Genomic DNA, 15,471 nt, shown 5'->3' on the forward strand with positions numbered 1-15,471 from the left:
TTACTCCTCCTTAAATAGAATGTGACCCTGCCCGTGGGAAGAGGTTTGCACCACAGAACTTTGGTTGGCTCTCTAGCTCCTCACTCCAGGCCTCCGTCTCCTTGTTCTATGAGTGAAGGACCTTCCATTGGTCCCTTTTCTGAGAACCAGGTGAACTCCCTTGGCCTCTCTTTAGGAAACTCACAGACAGACAATTTCATATGTAATTTTAGAGGGTTTGTGGACTACCTTCCCTAACGTTCAGCCTTGGATTCTGGGCTGAGAAACACTAGACTAGGTGATAATGTGGATTACATTTCTGTGACTATTTGATTAAATCTGTAATGATAAAAAATAATTGAGGAAGCCGGGCGCGGTGGCTCACGCCTGTAATCCCAGCACTTTGGGAGGCCGAGGCAGGTGGATCACCTGAGGTCAGGAGTTTGAGACCAGCCTGGCCAGCATGGTGAAACTTTGTCTCTACTGAAAATACAAAAATTACCCAGGCGTGGTGGTGGGCACCTGTAATCCCAGCTACTTGGGAGGTTGAGGATGGAGAATCACTTGAACCCAGGAGGCAGAGGTTGTAGTGAGCCAAGGTCATGCCACTGCACTCCAACCTGGGTGACACAGTGAGACTCTGTCTCAAAATATATATATATATTATAATAATAATTGAGGAGGGCATGAGGCTTTATATCAGATGTATCTTTTCCTATATTAACTCTTCTAAGAGGCCCCGAGGGTTGTGGTGGAGAAACTCTCTCTCCCCCTCCCACCACTGGCTGCCGCCGCATCTTCTCTTGCTGTTGCCTTCTCTCCTCCCTCGCTGGCTCTTTCCTGCCTCACTCCCTGATCAGTTGCCTTCAGTGCTGTTCTCTTTTCTGTTTTGCTGCCTCTCTTGCCGTCTACCATGCTTTTGTCTTTCTCAGAAGGGCAGATCATTTTCATGCCACCTTTTCTTTTCTTTGGCCAGCAAGCTGACGAGCAACAGTATACTGTGGAAAATCTTTAGTCACTTGTTTTCTTTCACCTTTTTTCTTAATTTCTACTTATTGTTTCTGTTTCCGCAGAACAAGAGAAAAGGAATGATAACTTTGAAGTATACACAAGTACATGTATATAAGTAATATAGGTATACATTTGTGTATGTATACTTATTTTTCTTTTGCCTTTATTGTTATATTTTAAGTATCCTTCTGATATGCCAAGAACCTCTAATAAAGAGAGTAAATAACTTCTGTTAGGTTGAGATAATTGATTTATTCCTTGTATTGTTATTTCTCATGTGGTTATTAGCTGTGTTTAGCTACAGCATCTACAGTTTCAAAATTTATAGATTTATTGCTAAAAACACGTTTATTTGTACATTTTAAAACTTTAGTTTTACTGTTTTCAAATACACTTGGTCTCAAAAAACGTCTAGCAAATTTTGCAGAATAAAATTTTCTTACCTGGGAGAAAGGAACATTTTTATTTTTAGTAAGTTGTAGCGAAAGTTGTTGGGTTTTGATTTATGAATAAACTATTGTTGGGTTTTTATTTTCAAGCAATCGAAAGCTTCTGCCTTAATTTGGGCCCTTAACAAATGAACATGTTTGCATATTTTTACAAATATACCATTTCACTTTAGGACCAAAGATGACAAACTGCTATCAGCATTCAGTTCAGCAAATACATTGCGAGTGCTTTTCGCCCCTAAGGCCATTCAGAGCGGGTTAAGTTACAGTTTGGTCCCTAAGGCCACTCAGAGCTGGTTAAGATACAGTTTCGCCCCTAAGGCCACTCAGAGGTGGTTAAGACGCAGTCCCTGCCCCCAGTGAATTAGCAGTCTCACTGAAGCGGCAAACTTAATAAAAGGTAAGCTCTGAAAAGCTCCATAATAGAGGTAAAAGTAGTGCTCGGAGGGTTAAATTAGAAGGAGCCGATTCAGTCTGGCTGGAGGGGTTCACGGGGAAGGTGGTATTTAAACTGGGTCTTGGGCATGGGTAGCAGTTCCCTCTACAGAGACAGTCACTCCTTCCACTAATTGGAGTGTGATGGAAGTCCATCTTACGGGTGGAAGAGGAAGATGAAGTTTGGAATTTAAAGTTAGCTTTCCTTTGAGTCACAAATTGCCCTTGGAACATTTCTTAAATTTCCTGTGAGGTTTTCATGGTTTTGAGTACCCAAGCTGTATAATAAATTTGTGTACATACTAAAATTTGAGACCCGAACCCCGTTACGGAAGCATTCATTCCATCCTGCTTCTGAAGCCTTCCTCTTCCCCACAGGGTTTACAACATTGTCTTTTAACAGTGAAATGCTATGCCTTTCATCCGTGTTCATAGATGTGTTTGTTATGGGTTAAACAAGCTGGCATGTGAAGGAACTCAAGATTAGTAGATGATAGGAGCTCAGTGCAGGTTTGCGGAAGTTGAATCGGGGGTCAGACATACACCTTGTTGTTTCAAATGTTGTAAAGGAAAGTGTGGCCACCTACTTCCTGTCCTGGTAAAATGGTGTTTCCTCTAGTGGCCGCATCAACCGGATGTCATCCTCATGTCCTCACACATCAATCTCATGAGCTCTTTGGAGAAACCACATCCCATTTGGAGGCTTGGGATCTGAGGTTAAACCCTGTCCCGTGTGACTCTCCTTGACAGTCAGATTCCAAAAGTGTTGGTCTGTCCTAAGCGAGCAGGGGCGAGCACCAGCACTGCTTGACAAGATGTGTGATGGGAAAGCTGACCGCGGTTTCTTCGCCAGGGTTTGCTTCTTTCATAAGATGGGCCAACTGGAAGGCGGTGGACTCAGATGTCTGCCTTGCTCTCACAATTGCCGTTCTCAATCTCGGATTTCAGTATGTTGCTCTGAGATGGGAGTAGGAAAAAGCTATGTGAATTTTGTTGCTGCATTTCCTATAAACACATTGCCAGCCTTGTACATTGTGCATGGATGGTCCCCCTTTACATAAATCTCTGTGTGAGGCATTTAAAAAATTGTTTACTTGCTTGGGCCAGGCATGGTAGCTCACATCTATAATCCCCACACTTTGGGAGGCCGACGTGGGAGGATCGCTTGAGCCCAGGAGTTTGAGACCAGCTTGGGCAACATGGTGAAAACCTGTCTCTACAGAAAATACAAAAATTAGCTGGGTGTGGTGTCATGTGCCTGTAGTCCCAGCTACTTGGGAGGCTGAGGTGGGAATTTTGCTTGAGCCTGGGCGGTGGAGGTTGCAGTGAGCTGAGATTGCACGACTGCATTCCAGCCTGGGCAACAGAGCCAAACCCTGCCTTGAAAAAAAAAGAAAAAAAGCAAACAAATAACTTGCTTTACAACTTGGTATATTTTCTCCTTTTGATGATATAAATTATGGAACTGATCATGTTTTCCTTTTTGTCCTGGCTACTTGGAAGCTCAGAGCCAATTAAAAGTGTTTTCCTTGATTATAAAACAAAAAGTCATTGCTAAACATTTTGAAAAATATGCAAAGCCTCAAGAAAAAGACCTAGCTCATGACGTGAACATGTGAGGTTCAAGATGAATATTTGAAGGCAGCTGTCATAATCAAGCCACAGAGAGGGAAGAATGGTTGATATTAAGTTGCTGAAGCGCTTTGTAATGTGTTATAGCAACACGGTTGGTGGAATTGTCATGTTAGATCACGCAGCAAAAGCCCTGAGTTTAAGACTAAAATTGATTTCTTCAGGTTGGAAGAAGAACAATAACAGTACAGTAGTTACTGTTAAATGAATACCTGCTTTGTACAAGGCACTTAAAGACCATCTAAAGACCTTTTTACCTCTTCATTCACATGGTAGGGTTAAAGCCAGATGCTGCTGTCTTTCATTGCTGACTGGTGATTGGTATTGTGCCGTTTAGTAGTTGAGCATAGTGTCATGGTTAAGCGTGTGTATGCTGGATCCATACTGCCACTGCTCTCTGTATAATGTTCTGCAAGTGTTTAACCTCTCTGGGCATCAGTTTCCTCATCTGTCAAATGGGAATAACAGTATTACATAGAGTTGTTATGAAGATTAAATAAACAATCTTTGCAGGGCTTGAACAGGCCATGGGCCACAGACAGCACTTACAGTGTTTGTCAAATAAATATCTTAAAGTTTGTTTCTCATTCCTTACAGAATACCAGGGTATTTTGACCCAACAAATAGGGTAGACTGAACACAGTGGCTCACACCTCTAGTTCCTGCTACTTGAGGGGTTTAGGCAGGAAGATCCTTAACTCCAGGAGGTCAAGACTTCCGTGAGCCACGATCATGCCACTGCACTCAGCCGGGACTGCAGAGCAAGACCCTGTCTCAACAACAACAATAACAAATAAAATAACATTTCTCTTATTAATGCCCAGAAATTCTGATGACTTAATGGCAATGGGGATTTGAGGAAGAACTGGACTATTTAGAGCTTCTTGAACCATTCCAAAAAGGTTTTTGAGTTGTTGGTTGGGCTGTCCTTTACTAAGGCTCAGTTAGTCTGTTTTGTGCTTGTGGCTTCATCCTTTCTTCTCTGATTTGTAGGACATTGCTAAGTTTTTACTTTACTGTAATTTCAACTCTAGACGTAACTGAGACTCTGGGTTTTTCCTGTTGTAACTTTACAAAGCAAGATTTTTAAAATGTATAGATAATATTATTTTGGAACACAGATTTGGTAGGAGGACTTATATTAACCCTGAAAGACTATCCAAGGTTGAGGGATTGGGTAGTTTAAAAAAAATTATAGAAGCCATTAATTTATTTGATGGACTCATTGATCCCTTGAGATCATTAAATAATTGATATTCACACTCAGAAGGGTTCCTGGTGTTCAAGTGGCAGACTCAGTTTCAGCTTCACTCTTGAAGTACAGCAGCTTCAGCAGGTGCTGGGAGAAGGAGGCGGCCATGCAGGGACTGAGTGGCGTCTCAATTCTCCCCACTGCCTCCTTTGAGCTGTTCTGGCTGTGTTCCTTTGTCTGGAAAGTGGGAGATTTGTACCTGTGACTTGTATAATAGTTTATGTTATTTCCCTGGGTAGAGTACTTCTGGCACCTATTGTTTCTATGTGATAACTACTCTTGTTGTTGACTGACTGAATACCACTACTGCTACTGCTACTACTATTACTGCTGCTGCTACTACTATTACTGCTACTGCTACTACTATTACTGCTACTGCTACTGCTGCTGCTGCTTGTTGTCTACTGTTACTAAATCTTCCCTGATGTCAGGGAAATACTCAGAGTAACTAGGAGAAGCTCTGTGGTATCCATGAAGTACAGAGTAATATTTGATCCCCTCTTTAATGTTCATTTCCACATAACTTTTAGATAAATCCCTTAATACGTCTGTTTTAATTTTTCCCAAGAGATAAAAAAAAATGACTCCACTGTTAAATGTCAGGAAATAATAAAAATACAGACTTTTAGGAACACCTCTTTTGGGTGCTACTAAACCACCATTGAACCCTAGGTTGGTGATCCAGCTATTTTCTCGTGCTTTTGTGTAGCTCTCTCTTAATTTCATTAATTTGTCATTTATGATGTCTGTTCATCTTGCCTTCCCAGCTAGATGTGAAGTTCCTTGAAGGGACAGATACTCTACCTTATACTTTTACTATGATCCTCTCAGTACCTAGTACTGGGGGTACTTTCTGGTGCCGACACACCTGGACTTAAAGTAATATTCTATTTAATAAATGCATTTACTATGATATGTGGTATCTCATGAAAATGTTTTGATGACCTCATCTTTCTGGCATCAAATAATAGATAAATTAAGTGTTTCATGCTGTGGTCTGTCATGCGGGGTGAAACTTATTTCCTCCACCTGTATCCATGAGGTACAGGCTATGGGAACATGCTTGCTGGTAGCTCTTCCCTGCTTTAATCATCAGCCAGGCATTTGGTGTTTAGCCATAACACAAATGAAAGCATTCCAAAACTGGAAGAATTTTAGAACAACCAGACAACCTTGCTGTCTCTTAAGCTCCATGAGCTTCAGAGTTAAGGTAGTTATGAAGGAGTCTAACTGTGACTGGTTTTCTTTTCAACACCGCACTATTTTGATTCCGATTGATTTGGCCCATGCTGTGTGGAACAGACACAATAAAGCCGGTCTTTATCAGAGAGGCAGTACACTGTGTATTGTTCAACTTGGAGTTTGTTTTCCTTTGGCCAGCAAGTGGGAGCCTCCCCTTTTGCGTGGAGTAGTAACACCCCTGGAGGCTGGCCTTCGCTATCATGCCTTCCCTCCCCACACGCTCTGCAGACCCAGCCAGAGGGGCTGACCACTTGTGCCTGGGAAGCCAGTTTCCTTTCCTTCCTTGGACCACTGGCATGCCTGTGCCTTGCACGGCCGGGGACTCGCAGCTGTTCCAGTTGCAGACTTTCTAACTTGAGTTTTCAGCCGAGAATGCAGGCTGATAAATGCAGGACAAGTAGTAGAAGTGTCAAAAAGGAGCTGGTGATTGAGTCCCCCCTGCAATACAAGGATGCAGCTCAGGGCGAAGTGGAAGCAGAGAGCCCGGGCCCTGTGCCGGTAAGAGGGTCTCGTACAGTGTTGCTGTATCTCCCCCATGCTGGGTTCTTGTTGTGCGTGTGGACGGGGTTGACGCCTGTTGCCTGTCTTTGATTTCAAAACTTGCTCTGCTTGTCCCTTGTGAACTCCTCTCTTTCCCTGTAATATGACTTTGATTCCCCTTTGATTCTTCTTTGTGAAGAAAGAAATGTTGACATTTTGTGGGTGAATGTGGTTTCTAGGAGGTTTCTTTGTATGGAACAATTATGTATTGTTCACAATTATATCCCACCTAGCTGCAGTGTTTGCAAATGTAAACCCAGGGAAGCATATTTTAATAGCAACTATAAGGTTGAAAAAAGATGTGCTTTGCAAAATTAAAACCTTTTCTACGTTATTTATGCTATTGAGAAAATGAGGCAGGTCCCATTGGGGGGTTTTAAGGAACATAACTGTTGGAAATATTACATAGTTTAGAAAGGATAAAATTACATATGGTCTTCTCACACATTTTACCAGGAGGTTTGCCTTGAATCAAGTAGGGAAGAACCTAAACTGTGAACCAGCTGATAGAAACGTTTCTGTTCTTAATATCAGCTAAACTCTCAGCATTTGGGTAGAGCCAAGTGCTTTGGTGGACTTCGTAGGGGAGGAATGTGAAAAATGGTTGTGTTGTTATCATCAGTGAGTAGGTTGTGCTTCTCTCTCGGAATTTCTTCAGTACAATAAAGGCACATAATTTTTTAAGCAAGCTGCACAAAACCACTAACATGCCCTGCAGAGGGGGGACAATTGAGCCTTTCAAATTATCTGCTAAAGAGATTGTTAAACTAATATGTAGTGATTTCATTTAGTGAATTTTTTCTTTAACCTGGAGGTTCAGTTGATGTTACCATTAGGTGTTTGCTTACTAATTTACTTAATTTTCAATTAATGTCTAAGAATCTGAGCTTAAACTTTCCTGTAACAGATTTGATTTGAACTGAGTTGCTTTCTTTTGTGATTCGTGAGAATGCCGTATATTGTATTGCCTTGAAAACTATATTACTAACCCTGAACTGAAAAAGTCAGTAAAATATCATGGTCTTTTTCACTGCAGATTTTCATCTTAGAGATTAAGGTTTCTTTTCTTCACCCTCTGCTACATTGTTTAGAAATGTAATTCATTGTTCTGGATTCCTCGCTGCTAATGTAATAGCTGGCTTATCTGTTAGGTTGCTCGCAGGCTGAGTGGGTTTCACTGCTTAAAGCAGCTGATGTAACTTATGATTTCTTGGAGGAAGTTGTGTGGTTTAGGTTCCCTTGTGAATATTCTTAAAAATCTTCTGTCAGTGATTCTCCAGCTGTGTAGAAATATTTGTCTACAGGACTGAATACACTGTAGAAAGATGCTGTGCATTTTTTTTTTTTTTAAGCACACAAGTGACTTTTTAAACTTACTTCTCTTTCTAGTGCTCAAGAAATTTGCCATGTATGTCCCAACTATTTGTTTAGGTGAATCTCACTCCAGGCAGTTCCACTGGGGGTCTTTTTCCACTGCGGTGGAGAAGGCTGTGCTGCCTACAGCTGCAGTTGGTGGGAACACTTGTCAGGGCCTGGCAGCTTCTGGTAGCGTGGAGATCTCAGCTCTGCGCACCTGCAGAGAGACGTGAGGGAGTGAGGAAGCCGATAGTGATACCAGAAGTTTTTTCTTATCGGGAAGTGTTTCTCTTCTTCCAGCAGGTTAAACAAGATAAAAAGAGCTGATGTCAGATCAGAGAAGCAAGGATATTTCAGCAGGGCCTCTGCCCAGGGGCAGATCTCTTACCTGTGGCTGTTGCTGTCCACCGGCAAACAGGAGTTCAACAGATTGCTGGGAAGACAACTTCTTTCTCAAGATGATTTTTCAGAAGGAGGCAGACACCATTGTGCAACCTGTTTGTGGCAGTACTATTCATTGTTACAATGTCAGGGGCCCACGGGCTTGGTGAGAATCCCCAAGACTGTCTATCATTTGAATGAATTCTACCTAGAGACGTTTAAATGTAGGTAACATGCTTTATTCAGGAGGTAGCATTTTGAAATAAAGTTTTGCTGTTTTTAGTTATGTACAGAAACAGTCCTTGGGGAAAAATATTACCTAAGTTGAAAAGGATAAAATTAATTAATGCATGTAGTATAGAAGTACGAAAAACAAGAAATGCAAATAGTGTAGCAGTAGGAAAAACAGTGTCTTTGTTTTTAGTCTCCAGTGGTGACCACTATTAATAATTCAGTGCATATACTTCCAGAGTTTCTCCTGTGCCTAGAATAGTATAACTTGTGTGTGTGTTTAGAGGATGTACTATTATAGTAGATTTCTGGGTTAATTTTCTCCCAGAACATGTCAATAACATCTTTTGTCACCATATGTGGATTTATGCCTTTTTTTTTTTTTTTTTTTTTTTGAGACAGAGTCTTACTCTGTCTCCCAGGTTGTAGTGCAGTGATACGATCTCGGCCCACTGCAACCTTTGTCTCCTGGGTTCAAGTGATTCTTCTGCCTCAGCCTCCCAAGTAGCTAGGATTATAGGTGCCCGCCACCATGCCCAGCTAATTTTTGTATTTTTAGTAGGGACAGGGTTTCATCATGTTGGTCAGGCCAGTCTCGAACTCCTGACCTCAGGTGATCCGCCTGCCTCCCAAAGTGCTGCCATTACAGGCGTGAGCCACCGCACCTGGCCTATGCCATTATTTTAAGGGCTGCATATTATCTCATTTTAGGTCTATACTATAATTGGATGGTTTTTCAATTTGTTTCTAATTGTTTGCATTAGTAACGAGGCTACCATAAAGGTACTTGTAAGTAGATCTTAAAGCATGTAGGCAAGCCAGTATTTGTTCTAGAAACTTTCTATCAGAAGTTCCCTCCTGCCCTTATGATTGGTGGTAATGTTTTTTCTCCTCTGCCGGGGCCACCTTGAAGGTTTCCCTTAGCAGTGGCTGCTTGTTTAGTGTTACAGAAAGTTAGTGTTTCTTTTTCTTTCTCCTTTTATTTTTGGAGATAGAGTTCTTTTTTTTTTTTTGAGATGGAGTTGCTCTTGTTCCCCAAGCTGGAGTGCAGTGGCTCAATCTTGGCTCACTGCAACCTACGCCTCCCTAGTTCAAGCGATTCTCCTGTTTCAGCCTCCTGAGTAGCTGGAATTACAGGCGCATGCCACCACGCCCAAGTAATTTTTGTAATTTTAGTAGAGACGTGGTTTCATCATATTGGTCAGGCTGGTCTCGAACTCCTGACCCCAGGTGATCCACCCGCCTTGGCCTCCCAAAGTGCTGGGATTATAGGCGTGAGCCTCTGCAACCGGCTAAAAGTTAGTGTTTCCAAGAGAATATGTGTTTGAGCATTATCAAGTTTCAGAGGCTGCAAGGTTCAACTTTACAGGTACCTACATGGGTGGGTCTTGTCCCCTGCATTGTGACAGTAAGTGAAGGAGGAAGCACATGGTGAAACTTCCCCATTTCTATCCAGGCTTACTGCCAAACCCACTGAGAAATGGCTTTGGGGGCTAGAAATCACTACCAGGGGAACAGGCAGGATATTCTTGATGTCTGCATGTTAGTTTCCCTGCTCACATTTGAATACCTATTTTTACCCCCTACCCCCCCAGCTCTAACATAGTTCCTGGAAACAATTTATTCTAATTGTTACTGCTCAACAGTTTAGAGGAAAAAGGTGTGGCTTCAAAGTGCCGAAAAAGGCTGGGTTATATGTCATTTATGCAGCCCTTTCATTGGGTTACTTTTGTGAGGGTGGTAGGGACTGCAGCACAGGTCTTATTTTGGGAATTTTTAAGGTTGAAGGATGTAAAGATTGAGAATAGCTGAATTTTCCTGTTAGGTGTACTCATTAGGTATTTTTTGAAAAGGATCAGCGGGCACTGTGGCTCAAGCCTGTAATCCCAGCAGTTTAGGTGGCCAAGGTGGGTGGGCATTGCTTGATCTCAGGAGTTCAAGACCAGTTTGGGCAACATGGTGAAACTCCGTCTCTACAAAAAATACAAAAATTAGCCAGACGAGGTGGCATGCACCTGTAGTCCCAGCTTCTCAAGAGGCTGAGATGGGAGGATTGTTTGGGTCTGGGGGAGTTGAGGCTGCAGTGAGCAGAGATCATACCACTGGACTCCAGGCTGGGTGACAGAGTTAGACCCTGTCTCAAAGAAAATAAAAGTTTCTTTTCGGAGACACCTTTTGGGTGGCTCATATTTGCCTGGGATCCTCAAGTGTTAAAAGCAGAATTTTAGTTCTTATTTTAATGTTTGAATGACCACATGATTACTCTAGCTAAATAACTCTGTGAGAAGGCAGCACAAGTACTTGATGTAGAAAGTAGTAGAAGGACTTGGCTTCTGGTTGGACACACCAGTACATTACCTGGGAACTCTTCTGTCCCCCAGACAGAGGAGGAATGAGACTAGAAAATCTTTCCTATCCCTGAAGTTCTGTTTGCTCTAGAAATAGCAGACTAAGTGAAGTATAAGCTTATGGGCAATGATCAGGTTGTTAATTTTCAATTAGACTTTAGGTGACTGTGATTGAGTTAATTAAATTATACTTAGACAATAAGCCTTTCTGCCCTACAGGTTTTCCTGCATCCTTAGAGACAACTTTAGAAAAAAATAATTAATGGTATTACATCAATAATATTTAATAAGTAGTTTCCTTGTTTTTAAAATATTGGATGGTGAAAGAAAGATGTTCCCAAAAGATTTATATAGTGACCTATTCCTAGTGACAAGAACAGGAAATTTTACTTAGTCAAAGCCATACACGTTCACTACAATGCTCTTTGTGTTTCATTTGTTTATTCATTAATTTATTCAACTCACATTTACAAGAATAGAGACTTGCCAGTCTTATTGGACAGTGCATGGAGGTGAATGAGATCAAAACCCTTCCTCTCCCCGGGCAGCAAGGCATGAGGAAGGAAGGGGTTCATTCCTCTGGAATGCTTTCATGTGATCTTTATCAGGCACAGTGAGTGTTAATGCCACCCTGTCCTTTCCAGACACTTAAGCAGACAACACTTAAACCATCAGCAGCTCCAGGAAGGACGTGCTTCAGATTTTTTAGCAGCTAACGTAGGCATAGCCCGGCTTTGCAGAAGGCGCAGGCCGAACCCTTGTCTGTTCACGTAAACAGTGTTACATGAGGCTCCTGCTGCTGCATACCTATTTTGTGGAGCAGTCGGTGGAAGGAATCTTTGGGGAGTGCATGCTTAGAAAGGGTCCGAGTGAATCTAATTAACATGCCAGGCCTGGGAAATGATATCAGACATGGGGCTTCCACAGCTTGTTCCCTACCTCATTGCCATGCCAAGTCACAGCTACCTCCTGGGTAGCAGTGTATAGAAAACTAAAATCACTTGTATAGAAAACTAAAAACTAAAATCCACCCACCTCCGGCGTTTCTTTTCTCATGATCTGTCATCAGCATGGAGGGAGAATGGCTGGTGACTGTTTTTTTATGGCAAGGTAATGCCAATAGTCATGTAATAATAAAAATAGCCACTACTTATATGTTGCCCTGCTGTGTGCCAGGAACTGTTTTATGCCTGTAAAATGTTATTCAATTAATCCTCACAACTCTAGAATGCAGGCTCTATTCTTTTTCAAAAGAGGAAACTGAGCATAGAGAAGTTAGGCAACTTGCTCAAAGTTACACATTCAATAAATGGCAGAGCCAAGATTGTAGACTTTGGGTCAGGTTTTCTAAAATCCATACCTGGACACATATGCATGATTCATGAACAAAAAAGAACATATTCACTTGACCTTAGCATTGAGACTGTAACGATGAACAAGAAAGGAAAAACACACTGCCCTTAAAAACTTAACAATTGTTAGAGAAAGGCCAGTTTATAAGTGACAACCAACAGTGGTCGAATAGCATGAAGACAATGGTGGTCATGTGAAGAACTCAGAAATATGAATGAAGTAGAGCTGCCATGAGGAGTCCCTCTTACCTTGGGTGTTACATTTTATTATCTTCCCAGAAAATTACATAGGAGCATAGACTGGTGAGGGTCTAAGAGTCTGGAGGCATCCTGTTTTCCTCCCTATTTTCCTTTTTAAAAAATTTATAGCATGACCCAGGTTAATCCTGAAATGTTTACTCCCTAATTAGTAAAATGGGCACTGTAGTCCCCATAGTGTTTGCAGAGGCTGCCATTTGTGCAGGTGTGCTCTACTCTTGGAAAGGTAGCAGCTAAACATGAGGCTGCAGAACAATGTCCATCTGGCTGGTGGCACGGGTGGGCCAAGAGACCAGAGACCTGATTTTGATCCTGCATCTGCCTCTCAATCTCTGCAGATTGCCACCCTCCTGGGCTTCAGCTTTCTTATCTGTAAAATGAGGAGCCTGTCATACATAATCTCTAAGGTCTAGGACTCAAGTTCCAGTGTTAGCATCTGTGATCTCAGAATAACCTGGGATGGAGTCAGGTTTAGGACTGTGGAGTTTTAGTTTCAGGTTTTAAGCTTTGTTTATTCAAAATTGTTTGGCTTTTGAGTTGTTGGAGCTACAAAATGGGATCTTGGAATTCCACCTAGTGTAAGAAGTAAGACCAAGGGAATGGGTTGGCCACCTGGAAATGAATCAAAAATTTGGAGTTAGCAGGGCACTCTAGGCAGGAGATAACAAGACAACCCGGCTCCGGCCTACAGATAGCATATGACTGTGAGGATACTTTTAGAACCAAGAAGGATTGGAAATTATAGTTTTCCCCCAACTTTCCAGAAGTTTGAAATACCCTGTAATGTGATATACTAGTGCTAAGTCTCTTTTAGAATGACATTTTGAGGCTTTGGAAATTTTCAGCGCTCCCTTTCCTGACAAGTGTAAGTGCCACTTACCAGTGGATCTCAAGGGCTCTGCCAGGTTCCTGGGGAGGAGCCAGTCTCGTATTCTGCTTTGGGATCTCCTTAATATGGAGAGTTGTCACTGCCAAGGGAAAGGCAGCAGCGAGTGGTGCAGAGAACCAGCACACACTCACAGGAGGCTCACTTGGCATTTCTAAGCCAGGACTGCATTGCATATCAGACAGAGGTTGTAGCAGTGGCTGCCCTCCAGATCCCCCATCTCTGAAGGTTCTCTGGACTGCCTGTTCCACTACCACATTCTGTCTTTTCTTACGCTGAGCCATGCTGCATTGTGCTATCAGACCACTCTTTCTAAAATGCAGAGACAGGTGGGGCATGGTAGCTCACACCTGTCATCCTAGCACTTTGCGAGGCTGAGGTGAGAGAACTGCTCCAGGCCAGGAGTTTGAGACCAGCCTAGGCAACATAGCAAGACACTGTCTTTACAGAAATAAAAAATAAAAAAATTAACCCAGCTTAGTGGGGCAGACCTGTAGTCCTAGCTATTTGGGAAGATAAGGTGGGAAGATTGCTTGAACCCAGAAGTTCGGGGTTACAGTGAGCTATGGTGGAGCTACTGCACTCCAGCCTGGGCATCAGAGCGAAACTGTCTCAAAAACAAAACACAAAACAACACAGCCCACAGAGATATTTGTTAATTATCTGCTTAAAAGCCTTCTCTGACTCTTCCTTTACAGAGAAAGCAAGCATGGCTTCCTTGATTCGCAGAGGCTGACCCTGAATTTGCCTGCTAACCTTATCTCCTGCAGCCTCCAAAATGTGCCCTAACCCCGGCTTTCCAGCCTTCCTTCCACCTGGGGTGCTTTCACACCTGGGCACAGCTCTGCCTTTGCCTGGCATGTACTGCACTGGATAAAAGGATAAAATCCTCATTTATGCTTCAAGCCCCAGCTCACATGCCAGCTTCTTTGGGAAACCTTTACAAACCCTCTCCACACATTTCCCAGAAGACTGTGTGCTCCTGTAGCCCATCGTGGCGTCATCGTTCCAGCTTGTTGTCAGGCATCTCTGCTTTGTTGTAGTGAAGGTTTGTACTCCAGTCTCCCTCACTAACAGGGCTTCTGCCTAACAGGAACCACCCGAGTGGTTTTGTTTTCTTTGTATTCAATCTCTGATATAATGTGAAAGGTTTTGTTTGTTTGTTTGTTTGTTTTCTCCTCCTGCTTCTCAGCATGGTCCTGGTGATTCTTTGGGGAATGTGTAGGCAAAAAAAGGTTGCAGAAAGGGCCTACAGGAAAGACTAGATCTGAGAATCATTCACATTTTCATTCGCCTCTCTTCCACCTGCAAAGGTTTAGCCACCAATAACCAAATGTCTTGAATTGCCAAAAAGTAGAAAGGGATGCAAGTAGAGGTACTTGCTTGACTTACATGTGATGTGGATATCATGCCTCTTTACTCTCCTGTGCATCTGTGATTTTGATCTCTATTAAAAAGTTGGTGAACATTTTATCAGAGTACTGTTGTGCACAGAAGTGCAAACATAGGTTCCCAGTGTCAAACTCCTTCTTGTTCCTCTCTTAGCCAGCACCCCTTTCTGTTATCAGTACCTCTTCTTCCTGGCAGTCGTACCTGAAACTCTAACATCATCTTTGATGGTCATAGTACACTTGGAAAAATCACCGTGTGACATTATCACACCAGCTTCTCAGTAAATTGATTATATCTGGAAAAGGTGGAGATCCACAAGATGACAGGCAAAGAAGATGGCTCTTCCAGGGAGAAAGAGTTCAGAAAGGTGGGGCCTATTGAAGTCACAGGAGAATGTGGTCCACTGCTTTATAGAACCAAGACTAGACCTAACTTTTATCTCTCATGTGGTGTTGTTTCCTAACTCTTGTCTGCCCAAGTAAAAATTTCAGGAAGTGGACTGTCCTTTGTTTTGCCATGAAGTTTAAAAAATTACCTGTATATTAAAATTTCTTACAGTCTATAGTAGTGCTGTCTAGTAGAAATATAACATGAACAATATCTATAATTTCTTCTCTGTTAGTTTTTGAAACAGAGTCTTACTCTGTCACCCAGGCTGCAGTGCAGTGGAGTGATCTCAGCTCACTGCGACCCCCGCCTCCCGGGTTCAAGCAATTCTCGTGCCTCA

At 42.4% G+C, this 15,471-nt stretch overlaps 1 protein-coding gene across 17 annotated transcripts in view; it reads left to right on the plus strand.

Moving 5' to 3' along the window:
• The window catches only part of DOCK9 (dedicator of cytokinesis 9), a 302,147-nt gene that overhangs the window by 105,598 nt on the left and 181,078 nt on the right, over nucleotides 1-15,471 (plus strand). For 4 of the 17 annotated variants that reach the window (XM_033177369.1, XM_033177377.1, XM_033177382.1 and 1 more), the window contains exon 1: nucleotides 6,226-6,498. The exons of 10 other annotated variants lie outside the window; for them this stretch is intronic. In XM_033177369.1, the coding sequence (XP_033033260.1) occupies nucleotides 6,373-6,498 (126 nt within the window). In that variant the 5' untranslated portion in view covers nucleotides 6,226-6,372. Of the gene's footprint in view, nucleotides 1-6,203; nucleotides 6,499-15,471 lie in introns of those variants that run through there. 3 more of the 17 variants (XM_033177367.1, XM_033177372.1, XM_033177380.1) reach the window with 1 other exon arrangement.

Source organism: Trachypithecus francoisi, unplaced genomic scaffold (assembly GCF_009764315.1).
Source record: "Trachypithecus francoisi isolate TF-2019V2 unplaced genomic scaffold, Tfra_2.0 Lachesis_group18, whole genome shotgun sequence".
NCBI classification, from domain to species: Eukaryota; Metazoa; Chordata; class Mammalia; order Primates; family Cercopithecidae; genus Trachypithecus; species Trachypithecus francoisi.